Genomic DNA, 13,560 nt, shown 5'->3' on the forward strand with positions numbered 1-13,560 from the left:
CGAGAAGGAAAGGAGAGAAAAATGTATGTTTAAGTAGTTAACATGCTTTTTGGTACTGCTTTGTATTTATTTGCATCCTCTTCACACAAAGAAAGCGCCCCAAAAAATAATTATCACCAGCCGCCACTGGTTATAATTGATGATAATAATACATGGTTTACATTTCTGAATGTGCATTTGTAAAGCACCATTCAATTAAAAAATTACAATGGGGTAAATGTGAAATATTGCATTGCAGGTTGATTTTTTTAAAAAAAAATTATTTGTGAAGATAGTGTGTTACAAAAAGATGACATATAGAGCAAACAGATATACGTAGACAAACATAATTACAGATAGTCAAAAAATATATACAGCGGTTTCATTAAAGGTTGGTGTGATTGAAGATTGAATGTACAAATGTGCAAGTCATATTTAAAGGAAAATGTGTGTATGGATGATGTATTCATGTATTGATGTTTGGATGACCAGCGTACATGTTTGGTGAGCCTTAGTAGGATGGAATGTAATAATTGTGGCAGAGATGATAATAATTGAGATATATACATTTTTAATTCTTTTTTTTTTTTTTTTTAAGAAGAAAAACAACTAAACCAGAGTAAAAAGTAAAAAAAAAAAAAAAAAAAAAAGTACAATTGTAATCAATAAATAAAAACATAATTGAATATTAGTATAGCTGTATCAGCACTTTTGTCACGTATAAAATATTTATTCAATAATAAATGGTGTGAATTAGAGGTGGGCGATATGGACAAAAAATAATATCTCGATATTTTTTCCGATTTTGACGATAACGATAATTAGACGATATCCTTTAAAAATGTGTTTTTAAAAGTCTGAGTTACTTAATCACTGATGATAATAATGGGCACAATGTTGAATGAAAACAGTTCTTATTTTCTTTAAAATTTAAGTATTCAAGTAAAAACAATTCAAAGACAAAATACTACTATACTAATACTAATTGAACTAGTGTAGGAACATTGAACTCTGAGTACACATTCAGTTGTACACCTCTGCTGTAATGTAAGTTATGCAGCATACAAGCAAGATGAAATCATAATAATAAACAAAGGGCTCTGTTCTGTAACATATGGCACACAACCATGTCCTTATTGGAAGCAGTCCTGGAGCTGTGATAGGGCAGTGTCAGGCCAGGTTTTGATAGTCCTTCTACTTGGCTGTATAGTCCTTCTGACCGGGACTTATGCTGGGATCAGGAGTAGTTTATGTGATCTGACTGATGTATGCTGGGATCAGGAATAGTTGGATGTGATCTGACTGGCCCAGGTGAGGGAGAGCAGTTCTGTGTGCTTTCTTGATGTTAGAGTATACATGGTCTACTGTGTTCTTCCCTCTAGTAACACAATCTACATGCTGGAAAAAGCTGGGGAGTACTGGCTTTAAGGACGCCTTGTTAAAGTCCCCTGCTACAATATGTATCCCCCGCCCCCGCGCTGCAGTTTGTTCACGATGGTTAGCAGTGAGCCAAAGTTGTGCTAACGTTAGCGTCTGGGGCTATGTAGACGGCAGTGTGCTGTTTTCGTGGTAAATAAAATGGCCTGTATATTACCAACAGGGCTCCAGGTCAGATGAGCCGTGCGGGGCAACGATCCTGCTGTTGTTACGCCATTCATTATGCACAAAAATGCAGTCCTCCGCCTCTGGTCTGACTCTTGCCGTAGTTATTTTCTCATCCTGCCGGTAGCTAGCTCGGCGTGCTAGCGCCGACAACAACCTGGAGCGCCCGGTCTGGCTGTGTCCTTTGGGATGTTGTGAACCGCCTGGAAGTCTCTCGTAACAGCTGTGTTGTATCGAAGTTCTATATTGATTAGTTCAGTGTGGCTGTACTTGTATAAATAGGCACCGACAGGAGAGCTAGTAGCCGCTACACAATTGCGCGCCGCCATCTTTGTTGACATTAGTGAATGTGTAGCGTTCCAATAAGTGTTTTGAAGTATTTTTTTCTTGGTAATTTAAATACTCGATAATGTAAATTTGCACATCGTTAACACAACATTGATGATATTATCGTAAACGATATATATCGTCCACCCCTAGTGTGAATAATACATAAGTATAATATAGGCTAATGGTATTTATGATATTACAATATACTAGTAATGGTAACATAATTGGCGGTGGCGATGTCTATCTTGCTGAACTTTATGTGGAGTGGGAAGAGAGGCTGGACCCTGCGCCGGGGCTGCCACAGCACGACCGAAAGACCTAGCAGGAGACAGGCGGGGTGGGGCAGCTCCCCCCAGGAGACAGGCGGGGTGGGGCAGCTCCCCCCGCCCCCGTGTTAGTTTATTTAATTTTTTTGTGTTTAAACTTTGTGATGTCTTTCTCTGAGCCGCCGACCAAACCCTTGGGTGGTCGCCGGCCCGTTGTCTTTCCCACCCAGATGCAACATCCTGTATGTGGACCTCTCCCAGACCCGAGTGGGAGGGAGTTTGTCTGCTAAGAAGTGGCATTTAATTTTTTTTTTTTTTTTTTTTTTTTTCGGGATTTATTTATTTATTTTTTCTAACCCCACGCCATCAGAGGCCAGCCACGAGGACACCACCCCATCCAGCCCGACCCCACCTCCCAGGCTAAGTGATTAGTGAAATGAAAGGATAAATAAATATTGATAATAATAATAGTAATCAGAGAGAAAAGTATAGTAGGCAATAACATAAAAATAAAATTTCTATGCATTTTAACGGTATTTATTACGTCTATTTTAGTATAATAGTAATGCTGTTGTATACCCACATTTAAATAATAATATAATTAATATAGGTATACAGTGGGGCAAAAAAGTATTTACACCCTAAAAGATGCTGGGTTATTTCATCTACCCAACCGCTGGGTTATGAAATGTTTTACCCATTATGGGTTATTTATATGGAAGTTGGGTTATTTTGTGCAACTCATGCGTTGAGTCAAAATCCATCAACCCAACATACATCGGTTGACCCAGCACTTGGGTTGTTTGTGCTTCGAACGTCATCAGATCAACACCAGAGTCCACACACCGAGCGCTTGTCACAGCAGAGAACCAGTCTGGTCATCCAACGAGGCAAATAAATAATAAAAAGGTTTGTGTACACTAGCTACATGTCTAATTCACATTGTCTGTGTTGCGTTACTAAAGTACTATCTTTATATTGTGAGGCTAGTTGGTTAGTTTGGCTAACAACGTAGCTAGCTAACGTTAGCCATTTAGCCGTTATCATGGAAGCATGGATAGCCTACAGCTTATCCGTTTGGTCTGAATTATATTAATGAATTAATGAAACAAGTTCATAATGCCCATGGGCATATGGTCATGTTTATTGAATTCACCAGACTAATTTGCCAGCTAGTTTCAAGCTAGCCAGGTGATTCGCCAGTTAACAAACTAGCTAGCTAGCTAGATAGTTTACTAGCCAACAGGCTGTCAGTTAGTTGCTTTGCTAGCTATATTATTTTAACTGGCTATAAATGAACGCGCTTGTTTTTCCTGAAGCTTTTAATGTGAAATGTGAAGGCATAACAGTGTATGATTGATTAAAGTATGTAAAAACAGTGAGATAACCTGATATGTCTGACTAAATGCATTTATGTGCATTTATTTAAGTAATGTGGTGACCCACAATAGATAAGAACAAATGCTTATTTAAAATGGCGGCCTGGCAAACGACAAGGGCCACTTGAGTTAAGGGTTATATATATATAATAAAAAGTTTGGGAATCACTGCTGTACTGTTGTACTGACACTCGTGCCCGGAAGGCTATGCTTTGAGCAGCCACAAATATTCTTGTAAAAAGGTAAAAACAATTCACATTGTCACATAAATAAAATGGCTGTTATCTTCACATTGGATTACATTCTGCTGTTAGTCTGCATTGCTTTTACATGATGATATCTGAATAGTTAATACAATAGCAATTGTATCTTTGCTTAAGCTCTTTTTGTGTTTGTTTCAGATCAATGGATAGCTTTGTCATTAACAATTCCATGTAATGTAATGTAATTATTCCATGTAATATGTCAAAGTGACTCCAATAGATGAATAGAGCCGGCCATTGGATTCCTGGAGGAAAGGCTGCGGAACGTCAGGAAGCGGCTGAGATCAACCAGCAGGTCACGGAGCACGGCACAGACACCACCAAAAACGCCAGATGATGGCGCTCTTGCAAGGGCTCTCATACTAGGTAATTATTAAACTGAAAAATTATTTGATGAAGCAAAACATCCATATTTCAGTGAATGACAACATTCTTGTTCTTTTTTACAGAATGTACCATATCAGACGAACGTGGGTCACAGCTTAAAGAATGGTTGAGAAATAATTCTCAGCCACTCAGCCAGATAGAGACCTACATGCGGAACACAGCAGTCTACAGGGCCAAGTGGATTAGGGACAACAATTGGACCATCGATCAGATCCTCGAAGAGTTCCCTCACCTAATGACCAAAGGCATGGTAGGTATAGGGAAATATGATGTTACATATAAGGATGCATTGTTTATAATGTTTTATTAGTGTGCCACATTGAATTTGTTTTAAAAATGTGTTTTCCATTTTATAGATTGCACAGGCTTGTCCTGCATGGGGATGCTGCATCAAAGTTGTTTGAAACTTGGTCACGTGAAATGCCAGGAGGGGAGTCTAAAATGGTAAAGTTTATTCAAAGTAGAATACTTGCTTGCAAGTAGAGCTAATGGCTCTTAATAGCAGCTTTTTAATAGGAATTTGAATTTGTTCACTATAGACCTGTTGAATGTTCAGCCAGTTCATTCATAATTGTTGTTTTGCTCTGAATGTTTTCCTACCTGAGTGATATGAACTGCACCAGTTCCACTATATTGTTGATATAATACATTTTTTTCAAAGATTCCATTATGTTGTTTTTGTATTGTTTAAGTGTTTATTAAATAATATATGCATACATCTAGCATGTATTCTGTTCTAGGTTTGTAGTTTAACAGTTTTATTGCAATTTATTTTCTTAAATTGTATTGTAATGTGTTAGAATTAATCTGGCATATGGGTTAATTTTGCCCAGCATTCGGGTACACTATATAACAAATATGTAGTTGAATCAACCCAGAATTGTAATTAATTTGACCCAGCATTTGGGTACACTATATATTAAATATGTAGTTGAATCAATCCAGAATTGTAATTAATTTGACCCAGCATTTGGGTACACTATACAAATATGTAGTTGAATCAACCCAGAATTATAATTAATTTGACCCAGCATTTGGGTACACTATATAACAAATATGTAGTTGAATCAACCCAGAATTTTAATTAATTTGACCCAGCATTTGGGTAGAATATTTAACTCATCTGTTGGGTTAAAAATGACCAACCCATCTTGCTGGGTCAAATTAACTACTGTTGGTCCGGTGCAATAGTGATCCAGCGGTTGGGTTATAAAACAACCCAAGTTGGGTTATTTTTAACCCATCATTTTTAAGTGTGTAGTCAGCCACCAATTGTGCAAGTCCTCCCACTTAAAAAGATGAGAGAGGCCTGTAATTTTCATCATAGGTACACTTCAACTATGAGAGACAAAATGAGAAAAGAAAATCACATTGTAGGATTTTTAATGAATTAATTGGTAAATTCTTCAGTAAAATAAGTATTTGGTCACCTACAAACAAGCAAGATTTCTGGCTCTCACAGACCTATAACTTCTTCTTTAAGAGGCTCATCTGTCCTCCACTCGTTACCTGTATTAATGGCACCTATTTGAACTTGTTATCAGTATAAAAGACACCTGTCCACAACCTCAAACAGTCACACTCCAAACTCCACTATGAACCAAGACCAAAGAGACAAAGGACACCAGAAACAAAATTGTAGACCTGCACCAGGCTGGGAAGACTGAATCTGCAATAGGTAAGCAGCTTGGTGTGAAGAAATCAACTGTGGGAGCAATTATTAGAAAATGGAAGACATACAAGACCACTGATAATCTCCCTCAATCTGGGGCTCCACGCAAGATCTCACCCCATGGGGTCAAAATGATCACAAGAACGGTGAGCAAAAATCCCAGAACCACACAGGGGGACCTAGTGAATGACCTGCAGAGAGCTGGGACCAAAGTAACAAAGGCTACCATCAGTAACACACTACGCTGCCAGGGACTCAAATCCTGCAGTGCCAGACGTGTCCCCCTGCTTAAGCCAGTACATATCCAGGCCCGTCTGAAGTTTGCTAGAGAGCATTTGGATGATCCAGAAGAAGATTGGGAGAATGTCATATGGTCAGACGAAACCAAAATAGAACTTTTTGGTAAAAACTCAACCAGTTGTGTTTGGAGGAGAAAGAATGCTAAGTTGCATCCAAAGAACACCATACCTACTGTGAAGCATGGGGGTGGAAACATCATGCTTTGGGGCTGTTTTTCTGCAAAGGGACCAGGACGACTGATCCATGTAAAGGAAAGAACGAATGGGGCCATGTATCGTGAGATTTTGAGTGAAAACCTCCTTCCATCAGCAAGGGCATTGAAGATGAAACGTGGCTGGGTCTTTCAGCATGACAATGATCCCAAACACACCGCCCGGGCAACGAAGGAGTGGCTTCGTAAGAAGCATTTCAAGGTTCTGGAGTGGCCTAGCCAGTCTCCAGATCTCAACCCCATAGAAAATATTTGGAGGGAGTTGAAAGTCCGTGTTGCCCAGCGACAGCCCCAAATCATCACTGCTCTAGAGATCTGCATGGAGGAATGGGCCAAAACACCAGCAACAGTGTGTGAAAACCTTACAGACTTACAGAAAACGTTTGACCTGTTATTGACCAAATACTTATTTTCCACCATAATTTGCAAATAAATTCATTAAAAATCCTACAATGTGATTTTCTGGATTTTTTTTCTCATTTTGTCTCTCATGGTTGAAGTGTGCCTATGATGAAAATTACAGGCCTCTCTCATCTTTTTAAGTGGGAGAACTCACACAATTGGTGGCTGACTAAATACATTTTTGCCTCACTGTATAATGCATAACAGTAGGAATGATGGCAGGGTTTTTCCTGCATAGAGAAAGTTTTGGCGCCCATAAAGAGGTTTATAGCCAGCCAAAGCAAATCCCAGTGCCAAAATCAAGCCAGCCTCCCAAAGCTGCTAATTTTAGCTTTGGCTTTCGATAAGCTTTGTCCGACTGCTGTCTGTATGGCATCATTATTACAGTGAGACAGTTTAATGACCGGTTAAAACCGCTTCATAGTCGCGTTAAATAGTAGTCCAATTCGGTTTTGGTACAGTTGGTTTTAACACCTAATGCAAACCGTACTGGAGCACGCATTAAAACTAGAGATGCACCGATTGACCGGCCAGTGACCGGAATTGGCGGATTTTCACGTGCTCAGTCATGACCGGCGACCGGCAGGTCAGTCTGACATATGCCGATTTCATGCCGGTCAAATGCACATGGAACATGAAAACCACGGGTCCCGTGAAATATGACAGCTACAGTTTATTGAAAAATAGCGTTGGGCACACTGACTTTGATGAATTTACTGTTGATCAGACCCCAGATGAAACAAGAAGCTAACATTAGCGAGCGGTGATTGTATTAAAAAAAACAAAAAAAAGAGACGCTGTATTCCTCCAACATGCTGTATTAACCCGACATGCTGTATTAACGTTACTGTTTAAAATGCTTTCCAGGTTAGTGGGGATGCATACCGCTCAAAACCAACCAACCAATTAAAAATGTCGTAATCTTCCCCCAGCGTTTAGTTTGTTGCTAAACTGTGTGTAAAATGAGTGGTGACGTTTATGTTTTCAGGTAACGTTACTGTTGACGTTCAAACAGGCCTGCGTGTGCGTTTTGAGAAATATCTTTATACTGCAAGGCTATATTTATTATATTAAGTTGGATATTGGATGTGAAAAGAAGGAAATGGTTCTAACATTGCACTTTAGATGTGTGTGAATTTCCCACACCAGGAGTAATTTATATAGTTCTATTTTATAGCAATCGATTATCTATTAAAAAAATGTTCTATGCAAAATGTAAAATGTTCTATTTAAGAAAAGATAGAAAATAAATATTTGTGTGTGCTGTGGTTAGAAAAAACGAAATTGGAATCGGCTAAAATCGGGATATGGGCTGGCCTAACTCAAAGAAAATTAAAACCCAGTTGCGTTAAACCCTGCCATTAATACGCGGTACATTTTATAATGGTATTTATTCATAAGATCATTATATTATTGTACAAATTAGCTACAACAGTAATAACAGTTCCCTTATGTAAGTCACTCCTACATTTTCAACTTGGGAGCAAAACATGCTCCTTGGGAAAAAGTTAACTCAAGCCTTGTTCATATTTATTAAAGAAACTGGACTTTGGGGTCAATTGCAGTCGGATCCGGGCCCAGGTCCCAGATGTGAAAGCCCCCTTACAGGAATACTGAATGTAACAGCCATTTTCATTGGTTTGGGTGTAGGACACAAATTGTCCACTGGTGGCACTAGTAGGCATATGAGTTACGTCTATATAGGTAGGAACCTTTCAACAGGTAACTAGGGGTGCTGTTAAGCGAAGGAGCACAAACAGTTTTTGGCGCATTAAATCGCTACACTGCGCAAACTCACGGAGACGATGAAATGTTTGTTGATGTCAGTGATTTCCACAGTAGGCTACGGAGCAGTGTAAGTTAGAAGAGAGCGCGTCAGCTAGTTTACTAGCCAAAGACTGTTTGTTTGTTTGTTTTAAGTCCGTATGGCAGCCCCTCAGTGGCTTTAAGTTTTTAGGCTTAGCCATTATACTGAATATAATGATAAAAAATGTAGATACCGATACCAATACCGTGCCTTCAATACCAGTTCCTAAACAATAATTATTTTTCGATACCAATTTAATAAAACACAAGGAAATTACAACATTACACATTATAGCACAAATCTTTTTATTTATTTTGAGCTCCTACTATGTGAGCGCAACAGAGTTTTTCCTGCTCGTCTCTACGAAGTGTTACGATAGACAGCCAATCACCAGCAATATTAGATCTTGGTAGAACCATGCTGCATGCTTATTGGCTCACTGATGCTGATGAGATTTACTCCTTAGGTATTAAAATTGGGTCAGTTTGCTAGTTTGAGTGGTAATATCTGGTGCTGGGCGCCAGTAGGCACCAACCCTCAACGACATGCAAAGGAATCTTTTTCTCCAATCAAAAAGCAAGCATGATACATGCGCAAAAACTCACTGGCCACCTCAGATAACATGGCATGATTTAACACCGTAGAACACAGCACATTTTATCAACTCTTATTAGACCAGCCAGAGTTCTCTTTGGATGCAGTGAGCACTGGCTTTTATGTAACAGACGTAAGCTCATTACTATAACAGAATAAAGAGATGGTTTGCTTTAGCCTCAATGTTGCTAGGCGAGTGAGTACCTGTGCAACCACAAAGTCAGTTGGCAGGTTTGTGTGTTAATGTTAATCAAGGTTTTTCCTGCATAGAGAATTTTTTTGGCGCCCCCCGAAGAGGTTTTAGTCAGCGCCACAGGAAAATCACCAGCGCCAAAACGTCTTTAACTTCCAGCGGTCAACTAGTCTTATCCACAGCTGCTATATTTTACGAATGCAGCTTTCACTGATGAGCAAGCTGCTGCATAGTTGTGACTGGACTTGAGCGCTCCACTGTGAAGCTAGCACTAATTGGATCCCAGTTTTAACGTCCATTTTTTTTCCTTCACATGAATAAAGAGTTGTTGCATAAAATGTAACAGAATGCAGGAGATTTAGTGTTTGATTCATGCTCAAAAAGACTTGCTTAATGCGTCAACCAAAAGGCCTATTCTGAGCCAGAAAAAAACCCGGGATGGTAAGAGTAACATCAATAATAATAAACATAATACAATGAGACAATGCTATTATTAATATATTAAGGGTAGCCATGGTCTTCATTATTAAGTCTGGTCATTACAATAGAAAGTAAGTACAATTAAAACACTATGAAAAAATTGTTGAAATGACAAGCAGTGAATGGATTTGTATGTGAGCAAGAGAAGCATGAAAAGAATAGATGAATAAGTCAAGCGAAGATGGTCAGTAGACGGCAAACATAAACAATAGCTTGAATATACAAGTGTGTGTGTGTGTGTGTGTGTGTGTGTGTGTGTGCGTGTGTCAGTATGAAAACATAATATGTAGAGGTAAAGGAATTTAGGTGTATGGGAATGTGCCCAGCATTAGCCCAGCCCAAAGGAGTGTAAGAACGGGCACCATCTTTATGTAAATGCTATGAGATGGTTATTGTTATGAGCTGTTATCTTTTCCATAGATATGTATTCTGATAGGTTGATCCAGTTGTTGATATTTTTTGCGTTTTTTGATTTCCAGTTTAAGACAACTGTTTTCTTGTCGACAGAGAAATGAGCAAGCCATTTTTGTATTTGTTTGATATTTCTAGCAGGTCGATTTAAAAGGTAACTACCGTTTTTCTTTTCAACCTGATGGGAACAGCCATCTTTGAAATTGGTCCAGTATTAAGCAAGATCGCTGCAGCGGCGAAACAATGTAAGTTAAATGAAAGAGCTTAAATATAATATATATATATATATATATATATATATATATATATATATATACACACACACACACATAAAAAATGGAGCACCTTGTTCAATTGTATTTGTCTGTTCAAAAATATAAAACAATAAAAAGTTGATCTTAAAAAAACAAAAAAGGAGCACAAAAGAACGGCTTGTGTATTGCTAAGGCCACAGGGTCAAAATTAAATGATTTATTATGAATGTAATAACAATAACTTATTTCACCAGTAAATTCCTGTTAACAACAAAAACAACCACTGGATGGGAAAAGGGTATTTTACAATTACTTTGAATGCAGCAAGACGCTGGCGAGGCTGAGTCTTTGTTGTTTTTCAGACAACGGCAGATACAGTCTGGTGTTAGAATCCTCTACAGTGAAATACAGAAACACTGTTACACAGTTTAGCTGTCAGCATTTTAACCGTGTTTACTCCAGCTGCTAGCTAACTGTAGGCTAACGTTTCCTGCTGCCAAGTGTAGTGTTAACTAGTGTCCCGTGTGGTGATGTTTCAGTTCCCTCTAACGTCCGTTTTTGGAGCATCAGAGAGCAGCGCAGGCATTTAAGTGGCACCTAAATAAGGCACCGAAATCCGCTTTGCTATTCGGTCCGGTAGATAACGGTCGTTAAGGCACCGGTGCCGTATTAGCGCCAGGTCTAGTGGCTTAGCAACCGTAACTAGGCGCGGGAGGTCTGGCAAGCTTTCAAGCGAGGGAAACATGCCAAAGCGTTGTGCGTATGGATTGGGCAAATCTGATACCCGGTATCCTAAAAGTTTGGACAGGGTGGTGGAATTTTTTCCCTTCCCGAAAACTAAAACCCAAAGGGAGAAATGCCAGGCATGGATCAAGCAGTGTGGGAGGCCCCATTCCCAACTAAATACTTTAAACTTTAAAACATATTATATATATTTAGCGACAACTACCAATGATATTGGCACTGCCCTTATTTTGTTACCCCTTGGCTTGTGCCACTGCTGTGGTAGACTCGTGCAGGAGGACTTTGTTTGTGTTGTTGATGATGTATGGCTAAGCTCAGCATCTCTGGCTCTTGCCAGGTTAAGGCGTATATTAGACCCACGATGTGTGAGCAGTAGCCTGGCGCACTAAAAATATAAGCGGGAGAATGTTAACATTGCAAAGTGGTCAGACTAATGTCTTGTGTTTATTAAGACTTATGGATAAACTGTTTGATTTATAATTATTAGATTTTCAAATTTCACTTACCCTGCTGTGCATGAACATAGCTGTTCCTCAATTTGTGTGTTTCCCATTTGAATGGTCAGCATATGAGGCGGCTGTTGCTTGCGCTGGGACCTATAGGCTTTAGCTTCAATCTGGCCCAAGACATATTCTCTTGTATTACAAGTTTAATGTTTATTTGTGCATTGTCCCGGTTTCAAATAAAAATGTTGATAAAATTATTCTCTAATCGGTTGCATATTATGTCATAGATATATCCCTTGAATGCATACTGCAGTCCCCTTTGTCTTGCTCTCTCAAAAATATTTGCTTGTTTTGACACTGACAGGCTCAAATTAATATTCTAGAAGTCTGACCATATTAAGGAAAGGATTTCTAAGGAGGTAGACCTTTCTGTTAAAGAGCAAGATCCTTTTTTTTTTAAAACATAAAAACATCCGCAAAATCGCATTTGCTAAACCCACCAGACTCCATGCGAATAAACAGTAATTTTAGCATCGTAAAATACACTTCATTCAAAGCCGACAGAAACAAAATAAAAAAACTATGAAAAGGAATTTTAGGTCGTCTTTCCACTTTTCCAACCATCTCAACTCTAGCTTTGGTTGAAATAAACACATAGTTTACCGATTTACATGTTTAGAGCGGTTTCTGGTTAAACAGAAAGGTCTCAAAGAGGTTTTAAAAGGACTATCTCTGAAGGGATCCTTTCCATGTTGTCAGACACTTAGAATATTAATCTGAGCCTGTCAGTGGCAAAACGAGCACTTTTGTGAAGGTAAATACAAGCTGGACAATTGCCCTATTAACTTACATTGTAGCTTGCATCGCCGCTGCCGACTGCAGCTTTCTTGCTCAAGGTCAAAGATTGTTGTTCCCATCAGTCACTTAGACACAAAAACATAGGAAAATAGGGTCCAGGTTGAAAAAAAACAGTAGTTACCCTTTAAGGTGTGCACCCCTAATTTTCTGTGTGTGCCCCTCCCTTTTTTTAAGTTAGGGGCTACAGTACTCCTAGTAAAAAAAAAAGTTAGTCTGGAGCCCTAAGCAATCAAATCTATACATGGTGCAGCCACTCTTGCTGAACAGGCAACCTTGTACAGTCAGTTAGGCTATACTGTATGAGAAGCAGGGGCATCTCTTCACTTACCTACCAACCTGGGTACCACTGCTGCCTCTCACCAACAGATCAGATACACTGACATCCAAGAGCTCCAGCAGAAGACAGCGGGTGGCAACACCCATACAGCTGTGGTTGGTGAACACCCCGTACAGTGTCACTGAGAGGAGAACAAAGCTGTCATTACAAGCAGCTAGGTCTACACTGTTGCACTGTATCACGTTTAAGAAAAAGTAAATGAACCCTCCTACTAGACAATACCATTTACTACAGGATAATGACAATACAAGTTTGTTTTTTCAATATGTTTATAGAGCAAAAATTGTCACCCATAATTATTTTTGCTGAACACTGACAAATTTAATGTTTTACTGAAATCAGATATGGTTTCATAGGTTATCATATGCAGAATTAAAAAGCTGATCATATTTTTTCGTGAATTGTTTTACAAAATATTCTACCAGGTGTATTCCACAGACAAGCAAAATTCAAATAAAATGATTTGGCATTTTCTATTTGTAAAAGACATGACATAAGGAAAACAGTAGTATTATATACTCTTTCATGAAAGCATTAATCTGTTAGCTCATAGTAAGTAATGACATTTAATCACGCAAAAGCACCACTTTAAATCGTGCGCTTACGATGTGCTCATGAGTTTCTTGCCAATAATTTATTCAGCAT

At 38.9% G+C, this 13,560-nt stretch overlaps 1 protein-coding gene across 1 annotated transcript in view; it reads right to left on the bottom strand.

Moving 5' to 3' along the window:
- The window catches only part of uhmk1 (U2AF homology motif (UHM) kinase 1), an 80,259-nt gene that overhangs the window by 65,792 nt on the left and 907 nt on the right, over positions 1 to 13,560 (bottom strand). Inside the window, exon 2 of the mRNA XM_028588110.1 lies at positions 12,907 to 13,036. Within this exon, the coding sequence (XP_028443911.1) occupies positions 12,907 to 13,036 (130 nt within the window). The remainder of the gene's footprint in view (positions 1 to 12,906; positions 13,037 to 13,560) is intronic.

This window comes from Perca flavescens, chromosome 9 (genome assembly GCF_004354835.1).
Source record: "Perca flavescens isolate YP-PL-M2 chromosome 9, PFLA_1.0, whole genome shotgun sequence".
NCBI lineage: Eukaryota > Metazoa > Chordata > Actinopteri > Perciformes > Percidae > Perca > Perca flavescens.